Below are 24812 nucleotides of genomic sequence, written 5' to 3' on the forward strand. Positions count from 1 at the left end.
TTTTTTTTTATAACAGAGGAACACTACCTTTCTGAACTGAAATTGAAAAAGGATGTTCAACAACAAAAAGAAACTGAAGATACGCCTCACCTTTATAAATATACAAAGATCCATGACTTTGGGCTCACAAGAGCAAATGCTTTGAAAACATTTTTTTCTCTTGACACACCAGAACTTTTTTTTTTATGCCAGTGATTTTGTAATCTCTGATCTAGACAGTGGATAGAACAATACATAATTGTCCTGTCGCTTTTCCATTTTAGGTTAGAAAATGGGATGCTGACTTTAAAAGGGAACATCAAACTGAATACAATTTAGATGCATACATGGAGTATGAGTTTCAAGTTAGATGCAAACTAACTCATGCCCAAAGCTTTTGGAGCAAATGGAGCGAATCTGCAGTGCATATGACTCCTGAGGCAGGTGAGTTTCACTGTTCTCTCTTCCCTGACCTCCAAGTCCTTTTTCAGCTGTACAGAGAGGATTGTAACAGGAATGCTTCAAGGGATTTAAGTTGCAACAAGCCAACCAAGCATAACATTCTGAGCACATTTTCAGCACCAAGTGTGCAAAGGAAGCTGTACCTTAATCAGCTCAGGAACTGGAATACCTGATTATATCTTTGGTTGCGCTCTTATTTCCTGTGTTGTCTTCTACAGATTGTATCACTTTGGTAGCAAATATTACCTCATTGTGGTATTATGAATCTTAAAAGTCCATGGAAAAATCCCCTGAGGAGAGAGAGTATATACTCTATTTCAGTTTCAGTTGCACAATACAGTGTGAGCTGGAAATTCATTCATAAATTGAAAAGTGAAATGATTGTGCCTATCCTGTCTCTACAGCAGAGGAGTCAACAACAACCTTTTCCCCTCCTTTGAAGTTCTATATGCAAATAAAAGTAAATTCCAGCACAATCCTATGCATCTTCACTAAGAAGTAGGTCCCGTTGAGTTCAGTGAGGCATTAGGAATGGGAAAGCCGCCTTAGACATTATAGAGAACCATAGAATTGTAGAGTCAGAAGGGACCCTGAGAGTTATCTCATCCAACCCCCTGCAACACAGGAGTTTCAATTAAAGTATCCATGACCGATGGCCATCCAATGTCCGCTCAAAAACCACCAAGAAATTAGAGTCCACCACCTATCATGGGCGTCAGTTCCACTGCCAAACTGTTTTTACTGTCAAAAAGTTATTCCTGATGTTTAGCCAATCTCCTTTCTTGTAACTTGAAGCCATTGGTTTGGCTCCTACCCTCTGGAGCAGGAGAAAACAAGCTTGCTCCATCTTCCATGTGATGGCCCTAGATATTTGAAGATGACTATCATATCTCCTCTCACTCTCCTCTTTACCAGGCTAAACATACTCAGTCCCCCCAAATTGTTCCTCATAAGGCAAGTAGCCTTATGTAACCAGAAGTGGATTTTGTGTGTGGATGGACTATGAGCTTAGTTCTGGTACTTAAATTCCTACATCCAGAACTGTTTAGTTCTATGTCTTTTTTGCACTGACCTCTGGCAGATCTTAGGGTTCTGATCTTTTGTGAAAAGAAACAGAAGTAGATTTTGCAAGCCTGAAATCTGCTCATCCTAAGGGGGCTGTGAGGCCAGCAAGGCAGGCGAACAAACTTCCCATAGTGATGTGTGTGCTATCTTCTATATGAAGCTCCATATTCAACACAGTAATTTAGAAGTTTAGATATTTATTAATGAGTAAGTATACACACAGTGTGTACAACATCTGTCAATTGGACTCCACTCTTTCTATCAAAGCTGACTACCCAATTTCGTGTGTGTGTTTTACAGCATCTTAAGCTAAGCAGGCTATAAAGAAAGAAGTTAAACAAATCTACTAGGCCAGGCCTAAATTGCTCTAAGCAGGCTCCCTCTAAGGGGCATGAGAGACGCAGGTTGGGCAGCAGCACTAGGCTTGGCTTTGCCTCCACCTGCAGCAACAGTGGCAGCCTCAGAGGGCAGGGGAAGGCCACAACCAAGGATGGCTGACAAAAGAAGGTGAAACTCTGAGCCACACAGCCTCATTTGCCTAATGTGCCGCTGCAGTGCTCTTAGGCATGGGAAGGCAAACTAAGGCCCGGGGGCCGGGGCCGGCCCAATCGCCTTCTGAATCCGGCCCACGGACGGTCCGGGAATCAGCGTGTTTTTACATGAGTAGAATGTGTGCTTTTATTTAAAATGCATCTCTGGGTTATTTTGGGGGCATAGTGTAGCACCCTGCTTGTGGTTAACGCTTAGCTGGAATGAAATATTCAACGCAGCAACAGAGAAATTAAAATAATAATTTATTTGTCAGACAAATAAATGAGAGGCTCAGTGGTATATGGTTACCAAGCTCTGGCCTGCCTCCTGCCATTATGGCCAGCACTTATATTCCCTTAATCCAGCCCCCTTTGCTCCTCCTGGGGCTGCCTCTGTTCAATCAGCCTGGTTGGATTTCCTATTGGCTGATTGCTATAACTAATCACAAAAAGATACACCCATATCCTCCTATCCTTATAAGGGAGACAAAGAGCTATATATTTGACATATAAGTAATAATATATCTTACATGGAATCTTAATTACCAGCTCACCTCTTGCCCTATTGCCTTCTAAAACAAATGTTTAATCTTACATTTTTATGTTCAACAGATGTCAAGGATCTTGAGTTCACATCAACATTGAAAGATTTCCTTCATTTAAGGTTTCTAAACAAATGCCTGACAACTATATATCAGAAGTGTTCGATGGCGTCTCCTGTCTGGCAAGGGGGGCTAGGCTCATTTGCCCCTCTGGTCTCCTATTGCAATATGACTCTATGAATCTAGCATTTCTTAAATCCTTTGCATAATTACATTTAAGCCAATATATTTAAGCTATTATATTTCATACATTATCATAGGTAGCCTTTTAAAAGAATAAAGCTTCTCAAAGTAAAAAGGAAGGAACTCAGTAAAAAACAGCTTTTAAAAAGAAACCTCTTCTGTGTACACCCCTCCTTTCACCCCCCTTTCCAGCCTAAAAATAAAGTAAAAAGAAGCTTCTTCTCCAGCCAAGTCAGTTGTCTTTTTCACTGCTCTTGGCCTTTCAACCTTAGGAAGAAGATATGGCTCATTTTACTGGGAGGCACATTGGTATTATTTTACTATTTACCCATTCTTAATTGTGTTTTTTCAGCCTTGGGGCAGCATATGTAATTTCCCATCAATGGGGCCCTCTTGTCTTAGGAGAAAACCTCTTGCCAAGGTTTTTTCTGCCTGGCATGAAACCTTTGAAAATCTAAGCCCATTTAATTTAGGAACCTGATCAAGATATAAGCCAATATAAGTCTTGATTAAAAATGCAGTCTATATTCAGATGCCACATTCCCCCCTTTCAAGCTCAAGGACCTTGCTTACCAAGCGTCCTTGATAGCTTGATCTTCATCATATTCCTGAGGTAAAGCTCTGTATAGGGCCATGATATGAGGTAGAGTTTCATTCGAAATCATCTTGCTAATTGTACTTCTAAAACATGAGATGATACATGGCACCATACATAAAACCATTATTACTACCGTCAAGAAAAACAAGCAAGACAATAATATCCCTTTGAGTCCCGCAACATTAGGTAACCAATTGGTGAGCCATCCCATATCCCATCCTTCCCATGTTTATACTTGGACATGTGCTATATTCTCCATCTTTGTAGCCAACACACGGATTGCCTCACCATTATCAGAAATGTTAAAGCAACAGGCATTCCCTGTCAAGTTCAAGACTCCACATAGGCCTCCCTGCCTGGCAAGTACATAATCCATTCCCATTTTCAGCTGCATAATGGCGGCTCTACTTTCATCCAACTGTTGTGCAATAAGTCTCAAACTCTGGGCCGTTGCATTGGTTACAAGTTCCACTACTGCTTGCAATCGAATTATTCTGTTTAGATTATAAATAGGATCCCGTGCCCCTTGTATGAGCTCACCAGGATTCCAGGAGGCAGGATCATAATAGGCTATAATGCGCTCTGGTGGCCAATCATCAGTACCGCTCCAACTTTGGGTACTTCCTCCTGCTATACGAGAAATATCAGCATTCCTTCGTGTTCGCTTAGCTGAACTAGTGGGCATAATCCACATTGGTGGTAATACCCATCCCAGGAAACAAGTCCCACTCCATTTGGAAGGGAGTTTCTTGTATGCCCATTCTCCACATATCCACCACAACCATCGGGTCTGAGGTTTTTGGTACGTGGAGTACAGAAGGCGAAAATATCAAAAGAGGTAGAGAGTTCACAGTGCAGTATGTTAGATTGCCTTTTTCTGTCACAGTTATGTTCCACACCACTTTCCATGCATAAATAAAAGGAGGTGCACAGGGCAAGGTATTCCGAGTTCGATACGTAGTACCGTTTGCCCAGGTTTGACTATTCTTAATATAATCCCAAGTATAGTGGCAATGAGAAGAGCCTATCATGGTAGGGTCAGCTGCATCTGATGATTTATGCACACAGATTTCCCCTTGCACAGGTATAACTCGTATTGGTTTAGTTGAGTTCCAACCGGGGAAATTCTGTACTTCTGTTTGGTGTGGCATTTCGCTTACCATACCAATGGCACTTAATGGTATTGGTAATAAGGGCATACCTCCCTCTGAATCATCTGGCCCAAGAGAGCAAACAAGGCAATTAGTCCTATTTGCAACATTGGCTATCATCTCAGCTAAGCCTACCCACATATTGTGGTCATGGCGGAATCCATATTTAGCAAATTTGGTCAGATTCATGGACCCTTCCCCTTCCCAAGGGATCAGGATTAATAATAAAATCATGTTGATGTCTAGCATATGCATTCCTTCCACAAAAGATTACCTTATTGTGATAGCAAATAATTATTAGTCCCAATATAATTCCCCCAGTGACAGAAATGGGGAACCACCAAGACCAAAACATATATCCCAAGGATCCCCAATGTGTAATATCACTTATAATTGTTCCACAAGGGGGCAGTCAATCAATTGTATAAGAGAATCTTCCCGTTCACAATTGCTGGTTTAGACGCTCCTCAAGCTTCAGGCGTGCGCAGGTCAGCCAGCTTCCAGGTTGTGGCTGCAGCAGGCCGGTCGTCAAATGTTGCCCGTGACCTAACCCGCTCCCGGTAGGGCTAGATACAGGGGTTTTTGGAGAGAGTCAGTTTTAAAGGATTAGAGGGGTCACCTTTGCATGTCCAACTGCCTTCAGACTTCTTTAAACGAGAGTGATGAATCCAGGGGGTCACCTCAGCTACCTTCACCGCTGTTAGAATAGAGAGCAGGACGGTGTAAGGTCCACGCCACTTAGGTGCAAGTGGATCACGTTTCCACTCTTTCACCCATATGCTATGCCAGCCTGGAGCTGATGAATCGGCTTGGCAATGCTGCACGGCGTGTGCTTGAGGGCCCACCTGTTAAGATAAAAAAAACAAACAAACACGGGAGAGAGACAAAAACACGGGAGAGATTGCACTTGTCCCTGTGTCACATGGTCTCCTATTTGTTTGAGGTCAGTTGGAATATCCTAAACAAAGGAGGGCGGCCTCCCATACAGGAGCTCAAAAGGTGACAACTTAAGTCTTTTTGTGGGTGCGCACCGAACACGAAACAGTGTTATGGGTCAGCAAGCACATGGGGATATTAAAGCAGCCTGTGCTTTTCCTTTGCAGGCTTGGCACAGCCCGGCCTGGTCCCTGGGGTGCAGGGCCGTAAGAGATGGAGGCAGGCTGGGCCCTCTCCCTCCTGGGTGAAGCACCTGCCGGAAGCCTCGTGGCAATCATCCCCCCCCCCCGGGGGCACACGCAACAGACACTGGGGCCAACGGAGCGTGGTGGGTTAGGGTGGCAAATGCCTCTCTGAGCTCCGCAGAAAAGCTGAACTTGCACCAGAGCCGCCTCTGACCCACATAATGGGCTATTGCCAGCTTGTATTTTAGGGAGCTGGTTTCTTGTTTTCAGCCTTGCAGCAGCAGTACCCGACTGCACACACTTAATGTGATCTCACAACAATCCTAGGAGGTAGGCCATGGTTATTCCCATTGTAGAAGAGAGGAGAAACGGAGTGATATAATGCCAGCAGTAGTATAAATATGTCCCCATACATGCACCATACAAATAAAGAGTGGACACATAGTCCTACAGATACAACCGGCCCTTTGAGGGTGACCAAACTGTTGATGCGGCCCCCGATGAATTTGAGTTTGACACCCCTGCTTTAGACATATTAGTGGGCTTCTGGCATGCCCTGCAGATGCCTTGCACAAGTGTCTGGCGGTAGGTAGTAAGCCTGGCCAGGTGAATTGCATTGTTTGGATCCCAATTAGGATCTTCCAAGGGAAAGTTGTCCTGGAGATGATGGTCAATATTATAAATATTTCCCACTCTGGCCTGCTCACGCAAATATATCTGTGCCTTTTCAATTATGTCTCTCCTTTCCTCAGTGGTGAAAAGAGTATTCAGGAGCTGGCGACAATCTGTCCAAATAGGACTATTACTATTGAGGTCACCAAGTCCATCATAGCCTGAGGTTTTTCTGCGAAAGATGGGGTGTTTTCCAATTCATCAGATCTGTAGTTGTGAATGGAATACATTGCAGGGTCGAAGTTCGAGGTGGCCGTGGTCCAGGTTGCCCATTAACCAGCACAGGCTCCTCAAGTGCATCAAATACTCTTCTAAGAGGGGCTACTACGTGACCTTTTTCTTCACTTTGCTCTAGGGGCCTCAAATCATAGGGGATGGTATTTGTCCCAAGGCGTTCTTTTAGCAGCTTTATACGCCTGGCTGTATTGCTTGCTGACCGATTAAGGTCTCCCTGTAACTTCTGTAATAATTCTCTAGGACTTGGATGTACAGGGGTTTGGGGTAGGCAATCAGTTGTTCCACTAAAAGAGACTGTAGATGGAGTTCTACTGGGACTCACAGGTGGAATAACCACTTCTGCTTGGGCTTCATTATAGGACTCCAATGCCTCCTGAAGATATTTATCATAATCTATCAAGGAATCAAGCTCTGTGACTCCACCCCCATTATTCATTCCAGTTTCTTGCCTTGGGGTTACAACTGGTGGAGTGTTTGGATTAGGCTCCCTTCGTTGTGGAGCATAGGGTGGAGGTGGAAGCACCTCTTCCTCTGGTCCCTCAAAATGGGTTTGAGTTTATTTGGCAAGATTCCTTTCCTAGCTTCGGCTTTTACAGCCAATAATTTGCATCGTTGGACTTTGCATTCCCTTATCCATGGAGGATTTTTTTTTTTTTTTTTTTTAATGTGCTCAGCCAGGAATCTATATATGAAAATTGTTCTGGGCACCCTCCAGTTTCTTTGGTGATGTTAGACCAAAGTTTGCTTACTAAATTTATATCAAAGGTTCCCTGGGATGGCCATCCAGTACTTTGTTTTGGCTACCCTAATTCACATAACGTTCTCAAGCGCTCTGGCGTCATTTTGACTCCATATGCCCCTGAGAAGGCTTTCTTAAAATTATTTAACATACATTCAAGAGGTGTATTTCCCCCTTTGAACCCCCAACTCCCATTGTATGGCCCTGTGAAGTATCCACTCAGTCACTCACACACACGCCTTACTGGGAAACGAAGTAGTACTCACTCCACACTTAGGTCAGCTACACATTGTACTTTCTCACACATGCAATGCGCTAGATACTTCAACCACACTCTACCTCCCAATCTTCCCTTTGCCCTACACCAGATCACCATCTGATGTACCCAGCCACCTAGCGTACTCAGTTCCCCTTTACTGAGACGCAGAAGTTTGATCAGGACTTCTCTTCCTCCCAATTAATTGGAGGGCCAAAACCCCTTAGTGCACTTACCCTTAGCTGGTTGCCTGTTTATTTCTCTGGTCCCCCCCGGTCCGTCACCGTCAGTGGGCAGGGTATCAGACAGACGAGACTTCTGCGTTCCCCCTGGAAAAATTTACCAGTGCGCGCTGGGAAGCAGTTTAGAGATCCTCTCTCTTGTACCCTGTCCAATAGGGCGAAGGGGCTGCGTTCCAGCAGACCACTTATCCGAGTCACGGCACCATAAAATGTAGCACCCTGCTTGTGGTTAACGCTTAGCTGGAATGAAATATTCAACGCAGCAACAGAGAAATTAAAATAATAATTTATTTGTCAGACAAATAAATGAGAGGCTCAGTGGTATATGGTTACCAAGCTCTGGCCTGCCTCCTGCCATTATGGCCAGCACTTATATTCCCTTAATCCAGCCCCCTTTGCTCCTCCTGGGGCTGCCTCTGTTCAATCAGCCTGGTTGGATTTCCTATTGGCTGATTGCTATAACTAATCACAAAAAGATACACCCATATCCTCCTATCCTTATAAGGGAGACAAAGAGCTATATATTTGACATATAAGTAATAATATATCTTACATGGAATCTTAATTACCAGCTCACCTCTTGCCCTATTGCCTTCTAAAACAAATGTTTAATCTTACATTTTTATGTTCAACAGATGTCAAGGATCTTGAGTTCACATCAACATTGAAAGATTTCCTTCATTTAAGGTTTCTAAACAAATGCCTGACAACTATATATCAGAAGTGTTCGATGGCGTCTCCTGTCTGGCAAGGGGGGCTAGGCTCATTTGCCCCTCTGGTCTCCTATTGCAATATGACTCTATGAATCTAGCATTTCTTAAATCCTTTGCATAATTACATTTAAGCCAATATATTTAAGCTATTATATTTCATACATTATCATAGGTAGCCTTTTAAAAGAATAAAGCTTCTCAAAGTAAAAAGGAAGGAACTCAGTAAAAAACAGCTTTTAAAAAGAAACCTCTTCTGTGTACACCCCTCCTTTCACCCCCCTTTCCAGCCTAAAAATAAAGTAAAAAGAAGCTTCTTCTCCAGCCAAGTCAGTTGTCTTTTTCACTGCTCTTGGCCTTTCAACCTTAGGAAGAAGATATGGCTCATTTTACTGGGAGGCACATTGGTATTATTTTACTATTTACCCATTCTTAATTGTGTTTTTTCAGCCTTGGGGCAGCATATGTAATTTCCCATCAATGGGGCCCTCTTGTCTTAGGAGAAAACCTCTTGCCAAGGTTTTTTCTGCCTGGCATGAAACCTTTGAAAATCTAAGCCCATTTAATTTAGGAACCTGATCAAGATATAAGCCAATATAAGTCTTGATTAAAAATGCAGTCTATATTCAGATGCCACAATAGGAATTCGTTCATTTCCCCCCCAAAAAATATAATCTGGCCCCCCACAAGGTCTGAGGGACAGTAGACCAGCCCCCTGCTGAAAATGTTTGCTGACCCCTGCTCTTAGACCTCTAGGAGCCTTTATCACAATACAGTGGTACCTCGGGTTACATACGCTTCAGGTTACGGACTCTGCTAACCCAGAAATAGTACCTCGGGTTAAGAACTTTGCTTCAGGATGAGAACAGAAATTGTGCTCCGGCGGTGTGGCGGCAGCAGGAGGCCCCATCAGCTAAAGTGGTGCTTCAGGTTAAGAACAGTTTCAGCTTAAGAACGGACCTCCGGAACGAATTAAGTACTTAACCCGAGGTACCACTGTAAGCTGTTTTAGTAGAAATAGTAGTAGTGACCCCTGCTGGCAAAGCAAATGAATAGTACAAAGAACTTACCAAGTGCTTCATCTATTTTTGAGGGGGAAATGGCTGGCTTTCAGGAATAAGCCTCCCCTTTTTACTACCTCTTGCTGCACCTTTAATACATGGCAGGGAGGCATGCGTCAGCTGAAGCCATTCTCTTCACTCCCCTAGAGAAAACCTGCACCTCTTGAATTTGTTAGCTGTTAAAATTCTTCGAATTCAGCACAACCTATTTTTGTTTCAGCCAAAACCTGTGGGCATAGTCTGCCAACTAGCGATTACTTGTTGTTTTGTCAAATAATCAATTAGCCACCGTATTGTTGCCTGAATCGGGGCTGACCCAAGATGCTTTGCTACCTGAAGCTCAGTTGCATCATTAAGTAGGCAGAGTGAGACTACCTCATTGCAGCTGGTTTTGTGTGCCATGAAAAGGCAGCAGTGGATTTTCATTTTATTTTTTTACTGCCTGGTAGGTGGGAGAGGTGCTTGAGGAATTTTCACATGTCTCTCTTCCTACCTGGCACAGTCATAATAAATTTAATAACGAGCAATATCCTGCTCTTTCAGAATACCTAAAATTGACTGCCTCAGGTGGCTGCCTAACTATGCCTAATGGTTAGGGTCAGCCTGGCCTGAGGAAGTGAGGAGTTCAAAAGCCTAACTCACTAAGAAACAAAGCTGTATTCTTGGAAAATGTGGCCTAGCAGTAGAGACCACTAGTAATCCTGAATTCTGGATAAGAGCCTGATAATGCCCCATTGGAAGCAGACACATAGACTGGGTTATGGGCAGAGGCATAACTAGGCTCCCTTGCGCCCTTGGCAAGGAGATGTTGATTGCCCAGGGCAGCAAAGGAGTGGCCCTGGGAGCATGCGGGAAGGCAGGCAAGCTCCTAGCCACTTCAAGCCTGAGTGGAGATGTGCAACTTTTGCACATACACCCTGTCCCTACACCCTTGGCAAGGGCCAACCTTGTCAGCCGTACCCACCTCCAGGTACACACCTGTTTATGCGCTAAGCACCTTACAAGTCATTGTCAGCTCAGACAAGGGAACTTTCACAAAAAGTGGCCTATGGCTGGTATATTACCTTGAGACAGGTCTTTCAATGTGACTGAAATGCCCTTAAATTGCAGATTTTGGGGGGGCAGTCTTTAGTGAGATTTCTTTAGTAACAAAATAGACCATCACTCCTTCCCCATACCTGATTCTAATAAATCCACATATAGATGGGGATAGAGATAAAAAAATAAAGAACTCATTTGCACCTACTAGTGGCAGCAATAAGAGCTGATTCTAATGTATTTAAATATTCTTTCTTGTTAGTTTTTATGTTTTTAAAGGTAAAGGTAAAGGGACCCCTGACCATTAGGTCCAGTCGTGGCTGACTCTGGGGTTGCACGCTCATCTCGTTTTATTGGCCGAGGGAGCCAGCGTACAGCTTCCGGGTCATGTGGCCAGCATGACTGAGCCGCTTCTGGTGAACCGGAGCACCACACGGAAACGCTGTTTACCTTCCCTCTGGAAGGTGCTCTTTTATATGACGTGCTTTCGAACTGCTAGGTTGGCAGGAGCAGGGACCGAGCAACGGGAGCTCACCCCGTTGTGGGGATTCAAACCGCCGACCTTCTGATCGGCAAATCCTAGGCTCTGTGGTTTAACCCACAGTGCCACCCGTGTCCCTTTTTATGTTTTTAGCTCTGTACTATTTGCTTTTTATTTTCTTAGCAGAGCCTGTGCTTTCCTGCCAAATAGGATGGTCTAGTGGCAACCTCTAGTCTTTATTTCCCACGCTGCTGTAGATCACCATACACACAGAAAACACCTCATTAGCTCCAAATGTTCACAGTTAGGATTTTGCAATAGATGCCTTTGCTCTTTTATATATATGCAAGACCAAAACAACAAGTAACAGACCAAGCCAGACTTTTTACCATGATTTAAATTGAAAGTCAGTGGGCAAAAAACCCTTCATATTCAGATTTATTTATTTTTTTGCATTTTTTTTGTTTATCTGCAGAACCTTCTTCTATACTCGATGTTTGGAGGTTTCTGGGGCCAACTTACCTGAATGGTAGCCAAGAGGTGGTCATCTTAATCAAGGTGATATTTTCCTCCTTTCCAGACTGCACACATTGCAGGTTAAGGGAGTCCAGGGTGGTCTTCTTTTCACAAGGTCTAGAATTCAGAAAGGTATTAAAAATATAAGGCAGTTTCTTCAGTTGGGGCCAATACTGGGAAGAATCTGCCATGGGGTTGTATTTTCACTCAATAACATCACTCTAAAGGCTAGGAAAAATACACAACTACATACACAACTACATTCTAAGAATTTATTTAAATAAGGGGGAAACTGCTGGGGAGGGGGCAATTGCAGAGGTGAAGCAGCAGGGAAAGAGTTAAGCAACCCTTCCCCGGCTGCTTTCCCACACTCCTGGTGACTGCAAACAGTGAGGCTCTTCTTTGCAGTGGCTTCTGTTGCAGTGGTTGGCAAGCAGCTAAGGAAATGCAGGTTTCATCACATTTTCCCCTTAGCTGCTGTGCATGTGAAACTGCATGAACCCCCCTCCCCCAAAAACCCCCCACAATGCAGCTTTCTAAAGGCTTGCTTTCTCTTCCTTCTCTTCCTTCCCACATCCCAGCCATTTTTTCCTAAGGAGAGCAGAGGAAGAATTTTGGGCTACAGGGTGTTCTATGAAAACCAAGGAGAAATTGTGGATTTATGTAAAACGACAGAAACAAAATGCCAGGTTTTGGTCCCCCCAGCAGTTACCACTCTCCATGTAACAGCACATAATTCAAAAGGAAGTTCCAAACCTGCGAATATTACAGTGAACCAACCTCCCCATAGTTTCCATGGTAAGATAAAAGCAGTACAGTACAGTACTGTACTTAAAAACTTTTGAGAAATGGATAATGCATTGTTAAATTGTGTCAGAAAAGAAACTGACCCTATGATTTCCCAACATTCAGATCCCCCACCAACTGTATAACTAACTTTACTTCTCGTTTGCTCCCTTTGGAATCATAATGTATTAACACACAATCAGGACTACTTTCATCCATTACTACAATTCCAGTTTTGGAGATGCCAAACCAGATAAGTATTCCATTTCAGCAAAAGTATGAAAGATAAAGCAAAAAGCTGACATCTAAAAATATCAAATTCCATTTTAAAATTATGTCTTAGCCATCATGACTATTAAAAACAACAACTGAGGACATTATGGGAATGACTGTTATCAAGTTTTAAATGAGTTGGCATTCATAAAGAATATACAGATACAAAAGAGGACTGATTCCTGCTGTGCTGTGCAAAAGTGGGGATTTCAGCAGATACAGCTATAGATAGGGGTGGACTTTGGTACTATGGCGCCCTGAGCTAGACCAAAAGTTGGTGCCTCTCCCCAGCCCTCACGCCATGCTCGGCTTTGGGAATGAGGTGTGAGGCAGGGTCCTACAGCCCTCCCACCTCCTCCCCAAACTGGGCAAGCACTAACTAGGCTTTGGAAAGGAGAACAGAGGACTCTAGGACCCTAGAAAGCTGTCAGAGCCCTCACATATCTTTCTCATGACTGGGCAAGTGCTTACGGGTGTTCTCTCTGCTTGACAACCAGTGCAAAGAGAACCAGTCATGTTGCCCTCAATCCACCTCTGCTGTATGACAAGCTACACTTGCTGAAATTCCCTCTTCTGTACAAAAGATGCAGGATCCTTGTTCTCTTTTCCATCTGGTCACCCTAGGTGAATGACAATCTAAGAAATACACCTTTGCAGTCCCATTAATGCCAGAGGGGTTGACACCTATATAGATGGACACGGCATTGCACTCCTAGATGGAACCTGTAGAATAACCATGACAATATTTTTGTCATTTCCGCTCTCTCAACATGAGAGAGAAAGCTAGTATTGCAATTCCACAGTTCTGTCCTGGTTTTGGACAAGCTTCTCCTTTCTAGCTTCACAGGATGCTTCTGGCTGTTCTGCTTCCTTGGGAACTGATGGTTCCTAGAGAATCCAGCTCAGGACAACAATCCCTGAGGAGCAACAGAAATTTTATTCCAGTTAACTATGTGATGCTAGAAGAGAACCTTATCAAAATTCTAGCTCTTTACCACCATCCACTTGGGTTGTAGAGCGGCCTAGAAATGTTGAGAACACAGGTGCTTAACACAGGTGCCCAAGTTTACTCTCTGGGCTGATTCTCAGGGACGATTCACACCCCAGCCAGCACCTCTTTAATCTTCTACCCTCCGGCAGGAGATATAGAAGTATAATCAGTTGTACCGACAGGCTAAAAAACAGTTTATATTCATGGGCTGTTAGGCTGCTGAACAGAAAATAATATAGTGCAACTGACTTTCGGGGTTGGTGTGTTGTGCAACAAGCACACAGAGTGCAATGAGATTGAGCGTTTGTGGGTGGGGGAGGGAGGCTCGGTTAATTTCATTGTACACAGGTTGTACATTGACAATAAAGGTATTATTATTATTATTATTATTAATCATTCAGCAACTGCAGCAAGTGGTAGATATATTATACTTGCAAAATGTCCATCACTTTGATGAGCTTCTCTGGAATGCATGTGTGTATATGAAGGCATTTGTCTTATCTTGCTCCTGCAGGAACAGCAGATCAGAATTTGAGGAGAGGAATGTGGTCATACTTGGGTGACATCATAGGCAAGGGTCCCAGGCCCTCTTTTGCCCATTGGTGGATGAGTATAGCTGACAGGGAACTTGCAGGAGGATGAGGAGGCGGCGGAAAAATGTTTCTCTGGGTTCTTTCCCTCCAGTTATACAATTTCCTTGATCCTTATTGACATTGATCTTTCTAGTGTATGCACTTAGCTTAAAGAAAATGTCTATATCCTCACTTGGTTGATTTCCAGTGTGCCAGATGGAGATGAAGAAGCTGCACTCCCCTGTATGCTCCCCATCAATACACCCTTCACTCATTTCAAGGGCACCTTCTTCCTATTGCAAAACTATTTCAAATATTTGGCTAGATTTTAGACAACAGTCAAGTCATCCCTGCTGCTTTTCCCTGTAGATTTCCCACCACCTACCAACATGCAAATGAACCGCGATGAACAGAAAGGGATTTCTCTTGTATGGAAACCTCCCCAACCCATTGGAAAAGTAGTTTTGTGGTACATAGTGGAATGGACGTCTGCAGATTTCAGACATGGACTTGTGTGGAAAAAAGTCCCCATCCAAAACACAACAACATATATCAAAGGTAAAATACAAGCCAACTCTTTTTAGTGGCCTTCATGATATGTTGGGCTGATGACATGCATACCTTCTTAGACCCGGAATAATTGCAGATGCTCTCAGACTACAACTCCCATCAGTCCCAGACAAGGTAACTTATACTCAAGGATGATGGAAGCTGTTGTCCAATAACATCTGGAGGGCACCAGGTTTGCTACCCCAGGAGTGGATTTTGCAAACATGAAGAATTACTTTTAGTGAAATCTGTTTTCCTCACCCTTGGTCACCAAAAGACAACAAACATACCAAACCTACAAGCAAACTTAGCAAAGACTACCAAAATCAACATGGACAAATAGAGCTACTGTAGGAACAAAATATAAGAAACCCACATAGAGCCACCTGAGCTGCTTATGTGGAGAAAGGGATACAAATATGATAAAACATTTTAAAATGACTGCTCCCCCACCCTTCCCCAAGAAGTCAGAACAAAATCGTGGGATTAGAATTCATTGGTTCTTATTTCAGAAGTTTTACTCATGATCCCTTTCTTAAAAATTATACAGTAGAATTTATTTTCACGATTAAAATAAATGAATAAAACCTCATCCTTACAGAAAATGTCAGAATGGGGCATAACTTCAACATTTCAGTGTATGCTGTGTATCAAGATGGCACCAGCCAGGCCTGTTCCATCCCGAGTAAGTACCATTGGGGACTGGCATTATTTCATAGTGTACTGTGTTTGAGCTAAGCTTCCTCTATGGTATGATCATATCTCCCTGACTAAAAATATTTTTCAGCGTGTTGATGTGTATATGGTAATTATCTTATTCAAACTGGAATAAGATAGTTTCGGGGCATTAACTGGAATTAAACCTCTCCTTAAAAGGTGTGGATGAGGACATGTTACATAAATAATGTACAGTACATTGCTGTAAGTACCCATATTACTCTGTAGAAGATGTGAGAGCCATACTAATCTTTCATGTCCACTGTGTGTATATATGTCAGAGAGAGCAGCAACTGACCCTGATTCACCTGCATACGTACAGGAAAAAACTAAAGATAAGCATGACTTTCACATAATTAGAAGAAACATACTAAATCAGACATTCTTGCTCATTTCTGTTAATTTGCCTTTAGTTGTATTACATCCTTTGATGATTTTAAAGTTTTTCCATCAGGGATGCAGTATAAGTCTGTTAGCTAACCAAAGCATTTCTACACCATGAATAATAATGCCGTGATAGGAATTAAGGCGAATTTGCCAAGGACAATGAAAAGTAATAAGTTTGCTGGAATGACTTTTATGCCCAGCCTTGATTAAGCAGATTAAGGTAGATACCGTACCACAATTATGTAAAGTATTACAGTGGTGCCCCGCAATACGAATGCCTCGCAAAACGAAAAACGCGCAAGACGAAAGGGTTTTTCGGTTTTTGCGTCGCTTCGCAAGACGAATTTCCCTATGGGCTTGCTTCGCAAGACAAAAACGTCTTGCGAGTTTGTTCGCTTTTTTCCTAAAGCCGCTTGAAGAGGCGCAGCTGCGAAGGACCGTGCTTCGCAAGACGAAAAACATCGCAAGACGAAAAGACTCGCGGAACGAATGAATTTCGTCTTGCGAGGCACCACTGTACTGGATTCCATTCAAAGTAATACACAGGCTTTAACGCTGAATCAGGGGACCCTTCTGTCTACCAAGGTGTATTACTGTGCTCTTACATACAGATCCAACCCCTGTGTCCTCAATAATATTAGTAATAATAATTTTATTATGTTTTTTATATGTGCTGGATGCCTCCCAGAGTGACTGGGGAAACCCAGCCAGATGGGTTTAATATTATTAAATTTATTATCTGCCCTTCATCAATAGGTCCCAGGACAGTTTAAAACAGCTGAAAATTAAAAACAGTTAAAGCAGATTACAATCCCTAGAACAGGGTGGCCCTGAAAGCACAAAGGGTAAAGAGGTGCGTTTTCAGCATTTAGTGAAAGCTGTATTGTGCGGAAGCCAGATACATCTCTACAGGGAGGGAATTCCACAACTTAGGGGCTGCCACAGAAAATGCACTCTCCTGGGCCACCAAAACCCAAACTTCTGAGGGTGGTGGAAGTACCAAGAGGGCCCCCTCTGCTGATCATAACGCCCAGTAGTGTCTGAAGGAACCCTCTCTTTAGGGGTAATCTCAATGTAGCAGGCAGAAAACCAACAGCTGGAAGTTTTCTGAACACGGAGATGCAGGAATTGCATGGGTTCCTTGGCAAATCCATAACTCCAGCCAAAAATGATGAATATTTCATACATATTAAAACCCTTGCAGAAAACATGTTCCTGAGATTGCTTCCCTAAAGCGCTAACTAAATTTAGAAATTACACCACAGGGTTAATAGCGGCAACATCCCAGTTATTCTAATAATTTCCTTTTACTGCCACATCATATCGCATTTTCTTGTTAGAATCCAAAGACCACAAGGCGGCAGTGTTTAATGAAAAATTATAATATGTACAGTAACTATTTTAGGGCTACTGCTGTTACCTCCATACAGTTCTGTTGTTTGAGCAAAATCTCCATTTTTAAACATAATGGAGCACACGGCCCACTCCGTATTTCAATCACAAATGACATTTTGGCCCATTCACTCCTGCCGAAATGTGGAGCTATAAAGAGAACTAATGCATTCTTTTAGATTGGTGATGGTGAATATCTAATCATTCTACTATTTGCTGCTGGTGCTAGTAATATTTTCGCTAGAAAAAGCAAAAGTCAAAATGACACTTTCCCTTTTTTGAACTGGAGCTCTCTTATTTTTCTAATGCTACAAAGAAAATACACCCTCTGGGATGAGCTTTCTGAAGAACTGCTGCACATTGCTTCATGGTAAAGCTAAACCAGCTGCTATTAAGTCCCTAAATCAAAGGAATGTAAACTTAACACCCCTAAATAAAATGGCAGTGATCCAGAGACATACACATGCAGTTCCCATTGCCAGCTATTGCAGAGTTTTTGGCAGGTGTGGGTGGGTTTACTAGACATGTCATCCAACTACAGAAATCTTCGTTGATTAATCAGTTAAGTTGCAATTGATTTAGTTAGCTAAACTGGTTAAAGTATGCCTATGAATAAAACATTTTATCAGAAGAAGATGAGTAACATTTTCGTTGTTTTTAAAACATTAATAAGCTTAGGAAATCCAATTGTATTGTCTGGAATGGACAAGCACTCTATCAAAATAGATAAATAATAATACTTTCTACACCAGAGTTGACACTGGTTCATGTAATTTCATTTAATTCAATTACAGATCCTACCAGGATGGCTACCAACAAAGACTCTTTTTGGCAGGGCCAGTGTTGGCACCTGGTATCCTTAGGCAGCTGCTAAGGTTTCGGTGCCCTTACATCTCCTCCCCTGCCCCCGCCCCCCAATTCTGGCAGAGCACTTTGAGCAATGCAAAGCATTTGGATTAAGCCACCTTTTCAATTTCGCAGAATGACCTCAACCTGGCATCACTCAGGGGCATTGCGGGAAATGGAAAGGATAGCTTGATGCAGCTGTTTAGCACTATAGCCAAGTAAGCCTAGTACTGACTAAGAAGGGGAACACTAGACAAGGATGCTTTACCCTGGACCTCCTCAAACCTGGAGGCCAGTGGGGCACGAAGAAACCCCAAACACACAACTGCTGAATTAATGTAGACAATACCCCCCCACACACACTACACTACAAAAGATACGTTGGCTGGATCCTAAGGCTGAGTTTTAGGAGAGATACAGTCCCTCAAGGACACAAACGCTTTGCATGTGAGAAGTCCTAGGTTCAATCCTCAGCCTCTCCAGGTAGAATTGGGAAACCATGTGGAGTTGCTGCCTGCCAGTGAATACCCTGGCCAGTGGTTAGAGATCATGGGAGTCGTAGTCCAATAGGACGTGGAGGGGTCAGAGCTTCTCACAGTGGTGTAGGCAAATATTGTGTTGGGTGAACTAGACGAATTCCTCCCTTTATGGAAGTTACCTTTGTTCCTTGTTCACAGGAGCAACATATTTTCACCAACTGCAACTTTGAGAGTATTCATCCAACAACCAGTAAATACAAATTGCAGTTTAAATGAAAGCCCTGAAGGGTTTCCTCCCTTGGAAAAAGTGCTTTTGGTAAACTAATCGCAATACAAGGGGACAAACTATTCGCTACACTTGCTCTTGTACCACAGTGGAAGTCATTCTCCTTTTTTGCTTTTCTTTCTCCCGTTCTCTGAATAGCATTGCCGGGGAAAACTCAAGACACATATAATGGTCCAGGAAATATGTTTGCGGTTACCAACGGTAGGAAATGTCTCTGTGTCAGGTTTCCAGAAGAGAGGTTTTCTGTGTTAACAGATTTGGGAGGGTTTTTTGGTTGTTGGGTTGTTGTTTTTTTACACCAGCCAGTGATAACATCTCAAAGAGGTGGGAATTGAGTGCAGCATTCACTGACGTGATTATAGGGAAATGAAAGTTCAGGGTGTTTTCACACATAAAAAGTAACTCAAATTATTCTCAATCCGGAGACATCCCTGGGTTGAATATGCAATATGAAAATACTCATATGAACTTTTAATGGTTGATTTTTAAAATTGTCAGTCAAGTGGCTAAAGGCATACAGAGGAGATTTGGTGTACATAAAACAACAGGGGTGAGCTGGTGTGTTTGCTCTTCAGGAAACATAACCTGCTATCACCAATTGCTATCTTGCTCCATACAGTAACTCACATTCCATCAAACTGGCATGATACCTCTCAGAATTTACTCAAGACTTGATTTGTCAAATGTGGATCCAATTATGCTACTATCTAGTTTGCCAAGGAAACACAATTCTCTAGTTAAGCATCTTTATCACTCTGCTAAAGATAAGAAAGGCTAACAAAGTGTATCTTGAGTAGCAAGTGCCATTGCCATCATATTCATGAGTTCTATTGAATTTGTCAAGCATGGTCAAACCAAAGATTCGTAATAAGCATACGGCTCCCAGCCAGTTTCAGTGGTACCTTGTACTGAAATACATTATAAGAAACCTTGACAATTTGAAAAGCCCTCCTCGGTGCATCAGCTTAGCCATTCAGTGGTTGATATGGCATCATGTGAACAGCTATGAGTAGAGGCACATGGTTGTCTATACAGGCCACATTTCTAAGATGCAGGTTCAGCAAAAGCAGGAACAAAGCACTGAGATGATATACATCTGAACTTCACAAGCAATTGGTCAAGCATCATAAAGTTATGATGAATTGTTTTTATTCAGCAAGTGAGGTGTACCCTGAGCTAATTCTGAATACACATATGGTGTAAAATCAAAGTGCTGATTGTTTCTCTCTCTCTCTCTCTCTCTCTCTCTCTCTCTCTCTCTCTCTCTCTCTCTCTTTAAGGTGATGGTGATGATGGTGGTGTTCTGTGGGGAACTGGCTTTGGAATGTTCTTCTTATTTATAATTATTTTGAGTTTGATTGCTACAAACATTAAGAGGTACAAGAGTGAAGTTTTCCCCACTTTTCTCCTTAGTCTTCAAGCAAACTTTTCAGCCTTGGAAAATGTGTGTGCAGTGCCTTTTTGCATGCATATTTTCCCTTATTAAAGCAGGGCAAGGGTGATGGTTTTGTAGTTGATTTGTAAAGTTATTTAGGGCTGGTGAAAGTTTGGTCCTTAGTTGTAGTATCTGACTGCAGTTAGGCTGAAACTGATGGCAAAGCTGTGTATTCAAGTGTAAAACAACTGAAAAGCAGGATGTGAGGTAACTTCATGCATAGAAGTGGTGGGCAAGTGAAAGATTCTATGACATATTCGACAAAAGATTTTCTCCATTCTCCTCATCAGAGTTATTTTTCTCTCAACAAGAAATGTGCTGGGGGTGGAGGAGTGATCTGGGAAGGGGCTCTGGAAGAACAATGAAAGGGTTCAGCACTCCTCCTAGTCGCTTGCCACTCTAGCACCAAAATCATTCCAGACCGCATTTCACTTGTGCTTCTTGGTAACTGCATTTGAAGTCAAGGAACTGCAACCATTACATATAATTCTGCTCTCAACCTTATCTAAACTACATAAGCATTTCCAATCCAGTAATGAATTTGAACCATGATCAGTTCTTCCAAAATGCAATTCATGTGTTGTGCTTTTTTTTTTAAAAAAGGGTTAAAACAGCATTTTGGTCGATAACACCGAAATGGCTTTTTGAAGATTATCCTAGAATGCAGAACAGCAGTGTGATCAAATCACTTCAGGTAACTCCACAAGTCAACTTTCTATTTATTTAATGTGTCTAAAGAAACTAGAGTGAAGCAAGGTGGCACCTTGCATTTGTAGGAAGAAATGTTTGCATGACTTTAAAAAAAAACAATAGCCCTGTATGCTTTATTTTATGACCAATACATTCATAATATGTTGAGGGCCTCTTTGGCTCTTGCTTCTCATGTTCATCTCTCTACATGGCGTGATCAGGACTTTGCACTCCTTCCCCTTGCTACAAGTGCAACATAAAATTGCCAGATTAGGAGATCCAAATTGCTTATGACCTGATCTACTATTATCAGCATTCATCGCTCTTTGTTCAACTTAGTTCCATAGCTATTCATTCTTACATTCAAGTGTAACCTTAACTTTAAATCACAAAAAGTAATCTTTTGACGTGTGAATACTCTCTTCTCTTTCTATGCATAAACAAAGGCTTACAGTAATTAAAATGGACCAACTCTGTTAACTGCTGACTTAAAAGCAAAAAGGGGAAATAGTTCAGTATCAAACAACAAGTAAAGAAAAGCAACGAATAAATTCCTGCCCATATAGTAGCCTTAACTCTGTAATCCTGAAGAGCGGCTGTCAGTTAAGAGTGGACAATAGTGGGCTAGATTATGGACAAATCTGACCTAGGATAAGACCTTATCTACAGAACTAGCCAGGCATTCACCCTCAGGAGATTCCCATCACATGAGAGGAAAGAATGGAACTATAAAGTTAATCACAACTTAACTTTAGATAGTTTGGTTCAAGTTGCATTGCGTAGATTTTGCCTGTATTGACATATGCAAACCTTATTTTAACATTTATGTAGTTATCTTTTTATTCAGGTTTTCTATCAGTTTTACAGATGCCTCAATTTATTTTATTATAATGTGTTATTTCTGTATTAATTGCTCTAGACTAGATATTGAAACTGAATAGCTGTTTGCTGCCTCCCCCCGCCTACATTTTATTAATTTTTTTCTGTAATTGTTTCTTAGGGGGAAAATGGTGGCATAACACACGATTCCACTGGGTTGTTCATCGATCATGAGGATGCTGTCATAACTGAAGTGGAGGAGACACTGGTACACAAGGAGTATAAGGTTGTAGATCATAAAGAGGAAACTAGAGAAGCAGTTCTGGATAATGTTAACATTCCAGAAGACATACTGTTTGTTGGCAATTCGGACACAACGGAGGAAAATGGATACAAACCTCAGATTTCCAGCCCAGCAGTCTTACAAGACAGTACTTATGAAATACATTCTCAAAACCCAGATAAAAAACCGAACACCCCAGCTTTGCCCGTGAGTGGTTTAATAAAAGATTTCCCAAGTCCCATGGCTACCACATGGCCTATTGTTGGTACCAATGAAAATACATTTTTATTTGATAAAATCAGTCTTGTTTTGAACAACAGTAAAAGTGGACAGAGCAACATGGTCAGCTCAACAGATGAAGAGCCACATACACCAACAGAAAACCAATGGAAGCCCTTACTTTCAGATGAAGATATTCAAGAACAGACCTTAATACCAGATGAACTTCTCTCTTGCTTAAATGCTGTGAATGAAGATTCTTCCGACATAATGTCTTACTTTCCTCAAAACGTTGCAAAGTGACTTTCTTATTAGGACTGAATGTAAGATTTCTGCAACCATGACAAACAACCTTGCTCTGCATTTTCAAGTAGAATAACTCAAAGTATCCTCAACATTCTCAGTTCTCGTCCAATTTAAAAAAACAAAGCAAAACAGCTGCAGTTGCAACCATAGCATTAATTTCTCATGCCACTTTCTTACCTTGAGATGAGACCAGAATGCCATCTTGTGAATCCTCTTCTAAAAGGCAAAATATTTCATCATATGAGCCTATCGTGGTTATCAACTGCATCAGCTGCAACTGCAGCGTTTCCAGCCAAGCAACTGCACAGCAAGTAACTACAGATAACCCAAGTGAGCCAAAGCCAGGTAAAGGCAAAGATATCTCAAGATCCCTATAGTCTTGCTGAAGGAAAAATTATTCACAATTATGATGAACAGCAAGATAAGTGTGACCCAAATCAAGACATGGAGAAATATTTATTTGGTTACAATTCCACCATACCTGACATCTTATCTCTATAGTTGTATCAGTTTCCAATGCCACCCAGATGGGGAAGAATCTAATTATGAGGCTCCCCACCACCAGTTTATCAAACATGATAAAAAATGTTTCTAATAGGGGTCTATTCCTTTCCAGCTGCAAGCGCCTGTTCTTCTGCAGTTGCCCAGTTGGCGCTGACCCATGACGGGGCCTTTTCAATGATGGTTCCGTTTGTGGAATTCCTTCTCTAGTGAGGTGTTTCTGCTTCCATCGTCATTAACTTTCCAGAGGAATTTGAAAAACATTCCTCTTTCCCCAGGCATTTGGTGGCTCCATGAAATAATGGATGAAATAATGTTTTAAATTGTAACTGTTTTTTAAAATAATGTTTTAAATGCTTTTTTTTTTGCTATTAAAATGTGGGTGTGTTTGCTATCTTGAGCTCCTTTGGAAGGGAGGTGGGGATAGAAATTAAATATAGAAATAAGTAATCAGCAGGTGTGGGGAGGCCTTGGCTCACCAGGTGTTGCTAAACTTACCATTTTGATCAGCCCCACACATTATAACACATTATGGACAATGGCCAGGAATGACGCGAGTTCCCTACCCCTGTTTTGCAGACATGGAGTACCTACTGCAGGCTGGCTAAGCCATTGCTTAAAACTGTTCCTTGTGACTCATTCTCATTTTGCTAAGGTAGCATATGAATGTTCCTCACAACAGAACCCTCATCACATAGATCCCTCTCTGGCCAACATCAGTGGCCTCCGCCAAGGCAGAAGGTGGCACAGGCAGTTTTCCTACATTCCTTTGTGAGGTAAGAGCCAGCCATGATGAAGCAAATTTGCAGTGGCAACCATGTTGCTGAAATAACATGTATGAGCCAGGACTGGGACAGTCCCCACATAGTTTACTCATGGGCCCTTTAAAATAAAAGTCACGTCCCTATCAGGAAGCTTTCAAGATGTCTAAAACACACAATCTTAATTTAGCACTTAGTGAGAGGATATAGCTGACTTTAGAAAATTTAACATCTGAAGGCTCTCAGGCGCATGATTTCCTAGAAACTGAAAAATGACACTAAACACAAATAAGTCTCTAGAATGCAAGTTGGTCTAAAATTAGTAGTTGTTGCTCTTGCAGGAAGGAAATAGTAAAGGAAAGCCACACACATAAGACGTATGATATAGAAAGTTCTTTGGTTGTTGTGTTCAGGACATTTTATGCACCTCAGATAGAAATCCACTCAGTTCTTGTTATATAATCGGGTAATATTTCTGTTTTGCCAAGAGCCATAATTGCAAATAGCAATTAAATTTAAGGAACAGAAAATAATCCTTTCATATCCACCTCTTCAACTATATGCTGTGTTCATTTTCATCACTAAATGCAATGATACAAACACACACAAAATAGCTTTGAGTTACCCTAAAGACTAAACACAACGCAGGAATCTTTTTGCCCAACGTGGGGTTCAAACCCACAACCCTGAGATTAAACGTCTCATGCTCTGCAGACTGAGATATCTTGGGGCTAAATTATTGATCACAGAGCTGATAGTACTGCAGATTAAGGGATGTTTTCCTGAACAACCCACAGCTGAGCTCTTGTGCAGCTTCTAGGAATTTAAATGGAGCTTCTACTAGGAAACATCTTGATGGATTAATGTGAACATAGGA

General features: G+C 42.0%; 2 protein-coding genes across 2 annotated transcripts in view; one reads left to right on the forward strand and one right to left on the reverse strand.

Annotated features, from left to right (window-relative positions):
- IL23R (interleukin 23 receptor) overlaps window positions 1–22697 on the forward strand; it is a 36007-nt gene extending 13310 nt beyond the window's left edge. The window contains exons 6-14 of the mRNA XM_081915772.1: window positions 264–423; window positions 11603–11685; window positions 12225–12441; window positions 14635–14823; window positions 15416–15499; window positions 19060–19122; window positions 20202–20298; window positions 20960–21050; window positions 22047–22697. Of these exons, the coding sequence (XP_081771898.1) occupies window positions 264–423; window positions 11603–11685; window positions 12225–12441; window positions 14635–14823; window positions 15416–15499; window positions 19060–19122; window positions 20202–20298; window positions 20960–21050; window positions 22047–22670 (1608 nt within the window). The 3' untranslated portion in view covers window positions 22671–22697. The remainder of the gene's footprint in view (window positions 1–263; window positions 424–11602; window positions 11686–12224; window positions 12442–14634; window positions 14824–15415; window positions 15500–19059; window positions 19123–20201; window positions 20299–20959; window positions 21051–22046) is intronic.
- The window catches only part of LOC309372297 (uncharacterized protein C1orf141 homolog), a 64356-nt gene extending 40461 nt beyond the window's left edge, over window positions 1–23895 (reverse strand). The window contains exons 1-2 of the mRNA XM_081915790.1: window positions 23673–23895; window positions 22851–22889 (exon numbers count right to left, since the gene is read on the reverse strand). The gene's annotated coding sequence lies outside the window, so the exon portion shown is untranslated. The remainder of the gene's footprint in view (window positions 1–22850; window positions 22890–23672) is intronic.
- Window positions 23896–24812: the final 917 nt, after the last annotated feature.

Source organism: Podarcis melisellensis (genome assembly GCF_964234715.1).
Source record: "Podarcis melisellensis genome assembly, chromosome: 6".
In the NCBI taxonomy this organism is placed as follows: Eukaryota; Metazoa; Chordata; class Lepidosauria; order Squamata; family Lacertidae; genus Podarcis; species Podarcis melisellensis.